At 45.8% G+C, this 12,029-nt stretch overlaps 1 protein-coding gene across 1 annotated transcript; it reads left to right on the plus strand.

The window, feature by feature from the left end:
• The first annotated feature begins 140 nt into the window (after positions 1-140).
• On the plus strand, positions 141-10,684 carry ZMYND19 (zinc finger MYND-type containing 19). The gene is made up of 6 exons (XM_074846319.1): positions 141-281; positions 540-599; positions 2,233-2,339; positions 7,660-7,800; positions 8,770-8,950; positions 9,992-10,684. Exons 1-6 carry the CDS (start codon positions 231-233, stop codon positions 10,133-10,135), a joined length of 684 nt encoding a protein of 227 aa, XP_074702420.1. The 5' UTR covers positions 141-230; the 3' UTR covers positions 10,136-10,684.
• Positions 10,685-12,029: the final 1,345 nt, after the last annotated feature.

Genomic DNA, 12,029 nt, shown 5'->3' on the forward strand with positions numbered 1-12,029 from the left:
ATTGGACGAGCCGGCGGCGTAGTAGGAGCGACGCGCGGGCGGCGCGGGCCGCCATTGGCCGGGCGGCGGCGGGGGGGAGGTGGTGCGGCGCCCCGCCCCCCTTCTCCCGCCCACCCCCCCCTCCCGGGTGTGCGCGAGGCGGCGGCGCGTGGCAGCGGCGGCGGCTCCCGCTGGCGGGCTCGGAGCGGCGAGCGCGGGCGGCGGCGACCCCGGCCCGGCCCGGCCCCGCCATGACCGACTTCAAGCTGGGGATCGTGCGGCTCGGCCGGGTGGCCGGCAAGGTGAGCGCGCGCCGCCGCCGCGGCCTGAGGGCGCCGGGGGGGGCGCGGCCGGGCGGAACGGGCCGGGCTCGGCCGCGCCGGGCGGAGCGGCACGGTGGGACCGGGGGCTCGGGGCTCGGGGTCCGGCCGGGAGCGGTGGTGACGGGGGCCGCGCTGGGGGCGTGGGAGGCGCGGGCGGTCCGGCCGGTGCCGCCGGGAGGGGAGGGCCGGGCCGGGCCGGGCGGCCGCGCTGACGGCGGGGGCCGCGGTGTGTTTCAGACCAAGTACACGCTGATCGACGAGCAGGACATCCCGCTGGTGGAGAGCTACTCCTTCGAGGTGAGGGGCCGCGCCGCCTGACCCCTTCTTCCCGCCCCCCCCGGTGCCCCCCCCCGCCCACCCCCCCCCGGTGCCGCTTCTCGCCGGCCCCGTCCCGCCCGCGCTGCCCGCGCTCTGCCGCTGCTCCGCGTTAGCTGCTTTATTTTGGGGGTTCCTTCACGCGCGGTACCGAACCCCGCTCCGCTGTACGCCGCGGACCGGCCGCCAGCCCCCCCGCTTCCCCCCCGCCGCCTCATGCGGGCACCGGGGCCCCTTTGCCGTCGCCTCGCGGGCCGGGGGTGCCTGCGAGGGCTCTGCGGCGGGGCCGGTTTGCGGCGATCCTGGGGGTGGAGGTAATTGCTATCTTTTGCTGAAGGTTTTGGGTTTTTTTTTTTTTTTTCCCCTTTCTGTGTGACATGCTTAAATAAAACTGCTTATGGAAGCGTTCTGCCCCCTAACTGCCCTGCTTTGGGGAGAAAAAAAAAGTTTGAAATTATCAAAATACCCACGTGAATGATTTCCAGCAGGAAAAGTTCTGGGTTTTCGTTGTAAACTAGCATTAGTTTGAAACAAATTCACTTATTATGTAGCTTTTTGTTTTCAGCTTTCTATCTTTTTGAGAACCGATAACTTGTCTTGCCCTGTTTGGTTTGGCAAACTAAAAATTTTCACTCTGCACGTAGTCTTGGATGAGAAAAACTTCTTTTATTGTAACTAACTATAGGACCAGAAAAAAATGTTTTCTCTTAACATCCACTGAAAGAGGGTAAGTGAATTCTACCAAAGCTTTTGAAAGGGAAAGAATTCTTGATTATAAAAATCTTCTCAAACAAAGGCTTTTTTGGAGGAGGGACCATCTCTTGCTCAGTGCCTGCAGCGCGGTGGGTACTTCGGAGCTGCTCTGAGGAGTTTCAGTGCTGTGGCAGTGCTGCCACCACAAAACACCGTGTTTGCCCGTTGCTGCTCTGTGGTAGCTGGCCGTAAGCGTGGGTTGTCACTGGGAGCGGTGGGACACTGCCCCTGGACGGTCACTGGGAGCGGTGGGACACTGCCCCTGGACGGTCACTGGGAGCGGTGGGACACTGCCCCTGGACGGTCACTGGGAGCGGTGGGACACTGCCCCTGGACGGTCACTGGGAGCGGTGGGACACTGCCCCTAGATGGTCACTGGGAGCAGTGGGACACTGCCCCTGTCCTGAACTTGTCTAGTCCCTGGTACCAGCCGTGAGCATTAGCACCAACACAACCTTGTGGCCTGGAGAAAAGAGGGCAGGAGCACTCCTTTCACTATCAACCCTTAATTAATTTGGTGTAAAGCAACACTGAAAACAAAGCCTTGGTGACTTGCTGATGGCTGCACAGAAAATCTGCACCAGAGTGGAGAATGGATCCTGGCCCTACAGGCTGGTTGCTGTTCTTTGTCCAGGCAGGACTCCTGCTGTGCCCAGGCTCCTTTCTTCCCTTTCCCATCTTCATAACAACAATAGCAGAGCTGGTTGGTTCCCCTAGGAGGTTTGAAACAACTCAAATTCCATTAAGGTCAAGTGACCTCTAGGAGACAAGTGTTAAATATTGGGTCCTTCCCATATCCGAGTGGAGCATGTGCTCTGCTACTCCGTGTTGGATGTTCTCACAGCCTTTCCCTTTTCTCTAGGCTCGAATGGAGGTAGATGCTGATGGAAATGGTGCTAAAATATTTGCTTATGCGTTCGACAAAAATCGTGGAAGGGGATCCGGCCGACTCCTGCATGAGCTGCTTTGGTAGGTATCGTAAGGAGAGCGAAATACTTTAAGGGTTTGCTAAGGTGGAGTTTGCTGCCACCAGCTTGTATGTTGTTTATATCTCTGCCTGTAGTATTCTAAGTCTTCTCAGGAGGCTTGCAGCTACGCTCAGTTGGAAACCCAGTACAGGGGGTGCCCGTAGATCTTACTGCAGTTTTGTTTTGCACTGAGCCTCCAAGTAGCTCAGTCTCTGTAAAAACATTATTCCCAGAGAAAACAGCAATAGGTGAGTATTTCTCTAGTACACATTGTTTAAATCTGAGAAATGCTACTAAAACTTCAGTTGGGAATGGGGGAGCAGGGACTGGCTCCATTTGTTAGGTGCAGACTAACCTTTTGAGGCTTGTTTTTGTTTTTTGTCCCGTGATAATCAAGTACGTTTTATTGGCACCAGTGAGAACTGGCAGAGCACTGGAGAGAGATAGAACCTCTGATAACTTAAAACTGTGGGGTTTTTTGTTCGGCCTTCTGGAAAGCTGCCTGAAGTGATGCTGATGATGCTTCATATCAGCTGCTACGTCTTATTTTCCATATTCTAAGAATCATTGCTTGATATCCTTTATAGCTGCCAGTTTAGATTCAGAGGCCAACTCGCTTGTGAGAGATTAGTTTATCCAGTGAGCTAATACATTGCTCTTTCTAGTTACGTTCATGGCTTTGTAGAAAAGATGTGGTATGCTAAAGAGAACTTTCCTTTTAACAGCTTTTTTTTGAGAAATTAAAGGTGTTTTCTATTCAGTTCCATAAACTGTACTTGGAAGTCACAGTGCCCAAGGTACAGCTGTGCTTTCTTTATTGTTCCAGGTTACTTTTTATTCCCCAAACCAGTCTCTACACGAGGGGAGGGAGGCAGGAAGAATATCAGAGACTATTGTTGTTATTTACAATCTGATCATTAAATATAGATTTTAACCTTCATCTGTTAATGTTTAATCTTGTTGCACATACAACTTCAAAAATTATTACAAAGTTGGCTGCAGTGTGTGGAGTAAATCACTGTCAGCTACTGCTAACTGTGAACCTCATACAGTAATAATTGTCGCCTGTAAGTAGCACTAAACAGCACCTGAAAATTATTCCAGCTGACTGTTGAAGGCTGTGTAGATGATGATCATCCAGCTGTTTGCTTATTACACAGCCCAGTCGTTGCCTCTTCTGGTTTGTTTTACTTAAATTAGGAAATAATTCTGTCGTATTCAGTTAGGTGATTCAAATTGTGTCACTCTAGCATGCGCTGGTGTTAAAAAATCTTGAGATTTTGTGTGTAATAGGGATTTTTGAAAGTCACAAAGGCAGCTTGTAAATTGTCAGGTGAGGAGAGCTGCTGTCCTGAAGTTGCAAAGCCAAATTCTTGAGCTAGAAAACACAAAATGTTTCTGTAAATTCAGCTTGATCCTTCTGAGGGTGTACATTTTGCTGTGATCTTTAATTACAAGCTAACACAAGGTAGGTTAGTATACCTTTGTGACTGAGTCTCCTAACGTCTTCACAGTCTTTTGGCTACGGGTGCTATGTGGTTACTGCTCCTCCTAAACAGAATAGGCACATTGCTCAGTTTTGCTTGCCTGTGCTGGGGGCTCTGAAAAAAAATGGAAATCTGTTTTAGTGGCAGGGTCTCCCTTTGCAAGAAGGAGTAACGCTGAAGGTTTTGGAGCCTTTGAAAGACAGGAGAGATGGGCAGTAGCAGTCATTACTCTTTCCAGTGCGTGTCTTACTTCCTGGGTAAATTAAAAACAAAGAACTTGAAATCCTGCAGGTACAGGAATATAATTTAACTGTTCTCCCCTGAACATGCCCTAAAAAATCACCTCCCTCTGAAAAAGCTAACCTGATTGTGCGCTTCTGGTTTCAGATGAAGTGAGTAGGCATGTGTTGGATGCTATTGCAAGTAAAGCGGTGTTAAATTTTTTTAATTTTTATTTTTAAATTTTGCTAAGCAGGTATCATTGTTCACGTGGTACGGCCCTCAAAATAGGAAGCTGGTAACGACCAAAGCTGCAGCAATGACAGGGACCTTCTCCTGCCGACCTCTGCAGAGTGCGAACTGATGTACTAAATGGGAACCAAGATTTGAAAAATACCTGTGTTTGGTGTAAATATTCTTTCCGGAAAAACTTCTTGCAGCCCCTCTTGTGCTTGCTGTGTTTCAGGGTGGACTGTTAGCTCCTCCAAAGCAGGAGTTGAATGTCTCTGGCTCGGGACCTGCAGAATAAGTCTGTCATCTTCTCGCCCTGTTCCCTGTATAGAAATCCCAGCTTGCTGTATTTTGGCTGGGTGTAGTGATGTTCCCTGAGGAATAGCAGCATCAGGAGATTACTCATAAGTATCACTAACTGCATGTTCAAAAAGACATCTAAGACCTGATTTCTTTTTTTCTTTTTTTTTTTTTTAGAGCACTTACCATCATGCTGCCTATAATCCACTCAGTTATGGCTCCTGTTGGCTTGAACTGCTGCTGTCTGTGCTTGGCACTTTTATTACAGGCCTCACTTCTCAAGTTAGCTGCTGAAATACAAAAGGAACAGTATCCAGTTAATGCTCTGAAAAATTTTGGTTCAAGTGTTTTACCTGACATCTTGTAGGAACTCTGGTGTGGTGGGGGAGGTAGAAGCGAGGCTCTTTCTTCTCTGTTCCCTTCTGCAAGGGAGAAGGCAGGTTCTTCTGTGAGCTTGTCCTTCACTGCACATTTCTGGTGAACTTGTGGAGATGGTCCATGCTGCACACTTTTGAAGCATAGGTCTAGGGAAGGGGGTAGTGTGTGCTTGTGCGTTCAGAGGTTGCTTGACTGTATGGAGAAAAGGGACCATCCTGAATTTGCCAGTGCTAATTCTGGCCTCTCAGTCAAGTGGTATCGTTATAGCACTTTGACCAGTCATCAGCGAGGCCATTTCCACGCTTACTGTAAGACCTTTGTCACTTGAGGTACTAGAAGAACCAGCAGCAATGTAGATGAAGGTGCATTTTTACAAAGTGAGGAAAATGGGCTCGCTGTGCTAGTGAATTTTATCAGTATTTGCTTGTGGGGGGTTGTGGGTGCCGATCTAGACTTCATAGGAGCAGTGGTAGGTGCTACTCTGCTGTGACTTCCTGGTGTCATGAGCAGTTTCGTAATTCTTCCCCAGCTTCAAGCTTTCTTAAACTTAATTACTCGAGCGTGTCCAGAGAAGGGCAACGAAGCTGGTGCAGGGTCTGGAGCACAGGTCTGATGGGGAGCGGCTGAGGGAACTGGGGGGGTTTAGTCTGGAGAAGAGGAGGCTGAGGGGAGACCTCATGGCCCTCTACAACTCCCTGAAAGGAGGGTGCAGAGAGGGGGGATGAGTCTCTTTAACCAAGTAATAAGCGATAGGACAAGAGGGAATGGCCTCAAGCTGCCCCAGGGCAGGGGGGGAGTCCCCATCCCTGGAGGGGTTGAAGAGTCGGGTTGACCCAGCGCTGAGGGATCTGGTGGAGTTGGGAACTGTTAATGTTGGGTTGATGGTTGGACTGGATGATCTTCAAGGTCTTTTCTAACCTAGACAATTCTGTGATTCTGGGATTATTTAATCCATTTCAAAAATTTTTCTTAACTTGGTCTTAGATTCCCCTGCTCCCTTTTCCCCCCTTCCCTGCACAGTTTGCTCTTGCTCTGAACTGTCTCTTCCTCCTCCTCGTTCATGTCTATCCCATCTCTCTTGCTGACGCTTTGTCCTGGTCTCAGAGAACCTTGACTCCTTCCCCGCCTCCATATCTGACTGACGTTCACCTTCATCCATTTGGGTCCATGTACCTCCTGGGTTCCCACTTTACCCCTCAGGCTTCCTGATTTCCTTTGCCAGACCCTCTGGTAGCTTTGACAACTCAAAAGTAGCTTTTCTTTTTTAGGGCCTGTCAGCAGACTCCTTTCTGTAGTTTGTTTGGTTTTGCGTGTTGGTTTTTTTTTCCAAAAGGAGGATTTTATTCCTTTAACCTTCAAAGGGTAGAGCTGCTCCTTGTTCTGTGGAGGCCCAAAGGACTCCCTAGCAGGACACTCCACACTCTTTTCTCATGCAGGGCTGCTGCTACAGGAAGACTTGCTTTGCCTACTAACTAGAGTGTGGGTTGTGTAAGTTTTGGGGCATATGTGAATTGCAAGTGTTTTTCTTTCCCCCAAGGTATATAATTTAACCATACCTGGATGGGTTTTGATAAAACAAAAGACATTTTTCACTGTCAGTCACATTGAAATGAATTTCCCACTTCTGCTGGATAATGTTAGAGCTCTGTAAAGGGCAAGAGTGTGAATTTTTTAACTTGGGCAAATCATACCTTCAAAATTGGATGAGCCATTTGAACTGAAATGTCCAGTAAACGTTGAGCAGGAAGCAGCATCCAAACTAGACTTGTGTAAAGTTGGAAGTAGCTGCTGGAACAGTCCCCTAGAAGGAAATGCTGGGTAACCCTCAGACAGTGCTCTCAGTTTTACGTTGTCCTCGGTTGCTGCCAGTATGTTCTCTGTGTGCTGTGAAATTAGTCGTGGCATAGCAAACATACCGAGACACAACTTCTGTCCCAGCCTTACATTTCAGGTGGGATGTGGATTCCTGCAGGAAGTGATAGGGAAATTTGTCCAGGCATAACTGCTTGACAGTGAACTTGATACTTCATGAAATAAAGGAGAGATGAGAAGAAGGTGGAGTGGAAAATGAAAACAGGCAATAGGGAGGAATGTGCAGCCATCCTCCTCGCCAGTAGTTCTGCTTTGGTTTTGAGCAAGTTTCAGATGTCTCTTGGTCAGCTGTGGAGTTGTTGCAGACTTTCTATGTGTTAACAGGCGATTAGAGTCTAAAAAGCATTTGCATACTTGGTGAAGCTCCTGTTCTGTTGGTTGTTAAGAGACATTTCTTCATAAATAGCAAACTCTGTGACTTCATACCAGTGCCAAACTTGCATAAATATGTCTGATAGAATTTCCTGTTAAAATAATAAAACAGTATTGGAACCTTTCAAGTCTGTTCTGTGGAACACAATTACATAGATGCTCTTGTAGTAACTGGAGTAGCAGTCTCTGGAATTTTCTTTGCAATATGCTTACAATTACACCACACTTGTCTTTTGATTCAACTCATTTATAATGGAAATAACCTCCTGGAACAAGTCTGTCTCTTCCGGGAGTTAATATATCTGAAGACACCACTGTGGTCTGTTGGCAACTCAAGTTTTATTGTGACTGTTTCAGTGACAGCAGGCTCGAATGCAACATTCTGGAATTAGTGTGGTTCTTTGCTTTTAGCTGTGGAGTCTTGTTCGTCACTGACCTTCAAGTTGGTTTTGTCTCCTCCAGGGAGAGACATCGGGGAGGGATTGCTCCTGGATTTCAGGTGGTACATCTGAATTCAGTGACAGTGGACAACCGCCTAGACAATCTGCGCCTCGTTCCTTGGGGATGGAAACCCAAAGCTGAAGAAATCTCTAGTAAACAAAGGTACGTCCGTATCTGGCAGGGGGTTGCCATCAAAAAAAAAGAAATGGTCTTAAATTGTTGTCTCCGTCCTTTAGTGATTTTCATCTTGGCAGAGCCTTTTTTTATTTGACCTTGGGTTACTTACACATCCCTGTATGTCTTGGCTTCCTCACCTGGTGAATGGACTTAACGCTCACCGTTCGTGCCAGCTGTGAGGGGACCATCTAACCCCATGGCATTGTCACGTGGAGGTCCTGCTGTGCCAGGTGTTGTCAGCGCAGTGAAACAGGAGGCCTGCATTCCCTTCCACTTGAGTGATGGCATCTGGGCACGCTGAACTAAGCCTGCAGATTCTACTGGCTTGTGGCTCTTGTTCTCAGGCACCGGAATTCTAACACAACCTGTAAAAGCTAGCAGCTGCAAAATGCTTACACTTGTAATCGTGTATTTGGGTTGAAACCAGAACGAGTTCCTGGGATCAGCTTCCATTGCCTTTTCACTAGTAGGTTGTGGGAACTTTCTACATGCCATGTTGCACTAATGCTAATCAAAGCACATCAGACTCAATGTCAGGATGGATTTGGTTAATCTGTGATGTAACGCAGGCGTGTTCATTTGTGGTGGGAGACCCATAGACTGAACATCACACTAGACACTTACTTTGAAACACTTGCAGCACCCGTAAGATAGGGATGTTCAGAGCTTATTAAACTGGTTTTGAGAAAATGTACTGAATGACAATGATGCTCGACTTTGTCATTTACACGGAAATAATTTTGCTTGATGTAAATGTTTCTTGATAGATACTTTTTAACTTTTTTTTTCATTTAGGCTAAAATAACCCTAAAAATATGCAATATGAGGAGTGTGTAGTCTTAAGTTTAACAGGCCAAATACAGCGTTAATCCTACTTACTTAATGAATTTGGAATTGATTTCCCTATACACTTATTACAAATTTATGGACCAAATTTGTACTTGTTTTTTACAGGGAACAAAGTCTGTATTGGCTGGCAATCCAACAGCTTCCTACAGATCCTATAGAAGAGCAGTTTCCTGTACTGAATGTAACACGATACTACAACGCTAACGGGGATGTTGTGGAGGAGGAGGAGAACTCATGCACATATTATGAATGTCACTACCCCCCATGCACAATGATTGAAAAACAGGTGTGTTCAAAAGAACTGAAAGTGAGCATGTGATGGATTAGGCCACTGTGTGTGTCCAGGGATTTGCTCCTTAAAATGAAAAGCTTTACATGTGCCATTCAGTTGCTGAAAGTGATAGTTCTTTTTAACCCGGCTTTTATTTGGCATGAATCTGCAGGCCCTATGATAATTTTCTGTTTGAGAGAATGTAGTTTTGAATTGGAACAGTAAGTGACTTAGTGATTTACTGGGAGGAGTGTGATTTCTGCAGAGTGTACGAAAAGACAGGTGGAAGCATTCCTCTAGGGACCCAGAGCTGGAATGAGCAAGCAGCTGTATGAGACAGGAGAAAATATTGTAAGATGTTTTGGGCAGTAGTGGAATCAAAAAATAACATGCTTAACCTTTGATGAGAATAGGGTGAATTTGGCCTTTTTTTAGGGGAGAGCTGGGAGGAAAGCTCATTCTTTGCCGTGGGTAGATGAAATGAAGCAACATACGTAGTCAGAGAATGGCAGAGAATGAGATGTGCAAGGGCTGTGCCTCTTTGTCAGGCAGATGTCCTTATCTGTGAATAAGAAGGGCTTTTCTTGTGATAACAAATGGTGAGAAGGTTAAAATCATTGTGTTCCACTTTTCTTTGGGGAAGGGAATGTTTGCAAAAACGGTCTTAAATGCTCTCTTCTTGAGAAAGAGTGAGCTTTACCTTTTCTTTGGCTCTGCATACGAAAGCTTCCTGGATAACTGCAACTTTGGCGATGGCTGAGCTTGTGCAGCCCTCCTGATCATTTCAGAATTTAAGATGTTTGTAGTTGAAAACAGAACTTAAGTTGACAAAACAGTAGCGTTGTGAGAACAAATGTAAAGCACTCAGATGTTTTGTCTATTACGCCCATTCTGCAAGAGCAACTGCAAAACCTTTGGATACTCTGACACTCATGGTGGGATGTTCATATTTGTGCTAGGTCCAGAAGGCCTGAACATAAACCTACTTGGGAGGTGATGTAGGGGTGCTCCTTGGCATTGAGCAGGCTCGCTAACGCTGTCTTGTGTTCCTTCTAGTTACGTGAATTCAACATTTGTGGCCGATGCCAGGTAGCGAGGTACTGTGGGTCACAATGCCAGCAGAAAGATTGGCCTGCTCACAAGAAACACTGTCGGGAGAAGAAACGGACCTTCCAGCAAGAGCTCGGACCAGAACGATGACCGGGTGGCACAGGCCTCTTAGCAGCAGGATTCCTTCTCAAAGGCATTGGACTCTTGCTTTTGCACAGTAATGACAGACTGCTTATTGAAGCCAGAGGCACTGAAGAAGAAAAAACCCTGTGATGCTTGAGCAGAACGGCTGACTGGACTAAGCCAGCTCTGACTGGTGCTGTGGAAAGGGATTGGGTCTACCCTTCCAGTATTATATTCTCAAGCAAAAAGACTACTGTGGAGGCTCCAGGCAGGAAGCTTCTCATTATTTATATGTTAATACGTTTGTAAACTCATGTACAGTTTTTGTTAGAAATTCTTGATAGGACTCATTAACTGTAATGTTCAGATGAGGACACATTGTTGGCCTAAAAGCTTAAAAAAAAAAAAGTCATGTAGCAAAAGCTTTTCCTCCCATGTGGCTAGAAGTATCTGTGGCAGTGCCGAGGCCAGAAGGCAGGCTCTGACATCAGCAGGTACTCTGGAGAACTCTGCATGGAAGTTTTATTTAAAAAAGAAAAAAAAAAAAAGGGCAAACAAAGTAAAGGTTGGAATGAATCATTGTCTACTCTCTAGCTTTCTCCCGTTCCCTTCCAGCTGCTTTCAGAGCACAGTCACACTTGGACGTTGGCAATACCCACTCAGTAGGAACCAGTGCACCAGAAACTGGAGCGGAGTGTAGGGACCATCTGGGATCTGTGCATACAGGCAAGCTACAGCGTGTCGCTGCCTTCAGAGAAGGGCTGCTGGAGATTGTGCTTTAAGCAACCAGTATTTTTAGAAAGCTGAATTAGCTTTCTTGTTATGAAACCTTTGTATATAAAGTAGTTGTAGGGACGCTCAGGTAGTCAGCTGTGTGTGGATGTGGTTGCCCTCGTGGCTTCCCCGTAAGCATAGCAAATTCTATAGTGATGTGCAGATATGTTTAAATGATCTAATATTTGGTAATTTGAGTTATTTATTCATTTTTTAAAGAGATGCCATCAATCCAAGAATCACTTTTTGATTTTTTTTAATGTAGTAATGAGTAAAAATAATATGGGAGGAGGATTTGACTTGCCAAGTACACACTTGTTTTTCTTTTCAGACATTTTGTCATGCATAAGCTGAAAGTTTTTTCTTTTTCATTTTTGCCTTAGAAATATAAGGAATATCAACTGAGTTTCCTGAAGAACTAAATGGATAATTTAGTGTCAGGTGTTAGTCTTGCTTCACAGTAGAAGAATGAGCTGCTGAATGCTTAATGCAGAGCCTTTCTCGGAGTGCTTAGTGAAATATAGGTGTTTAAAATTTTTTTGTAAAAGCCGTTAATTTTAATTTTTCAATCAGGATTCACTTTGCCACTTCATGTTGCAATGTTGGTCTTACTTGTATTCAATTTACTAGAAAATTGAACTGCTGTGGACTTCCAATATTACATTATGTTTCTAATATCTGCACAGGAAGTTCTTAATTGTTAGTATTTGGGTGGGTTTTCATACTTTGGCTTTAAGCATCTTAGGAGATATCAAAGAACTTCTGAAGCTTCCTGCTGGAAGTTCACTTGGTAGGCACATTGTCAAGTTGCAACTCTTAAGTCATGGTTCTACTGTAACTTTTCTGTTTAGGCAGTCTAAAATGCCCTTAAGTGTGAAGAAATCAAGCAGGACCTAATCAGATTTTCCTGTAATGGGTGATATTTTTTTTTAAGGAAACATTCAATTATTTGCTTTAAATGAACTGTACAGTTTTTGATGAATATAAAATGGAACATAAGGAAGATTTTTTTTTTAATTGGAGGTAATCCATTGAAAAGAGCAGAAATATTGACTCTTTTTTTCTTGCCTTTTTAAAAGGCTGCTATTTCTCCTGCCAATTTTCCATTGTATCACCACTAATCACGTTTAGCAAACTGAAGTGCAGT

This window comes from Strix aluco, chromosome 20 (genome assembly GCF_031877795.1).
Source record: "Strix aluco isolate bStrAlu1 chromosome 20, bStrAlu1.hap1, whole genome shotgun sequence".
In the NCBI taxonomy this organism is placed as follows: Eukaryota; Metazoa; Chordata; class Aves; order Strigiformes; family Strigidae; genus Strix; species Strix aluco.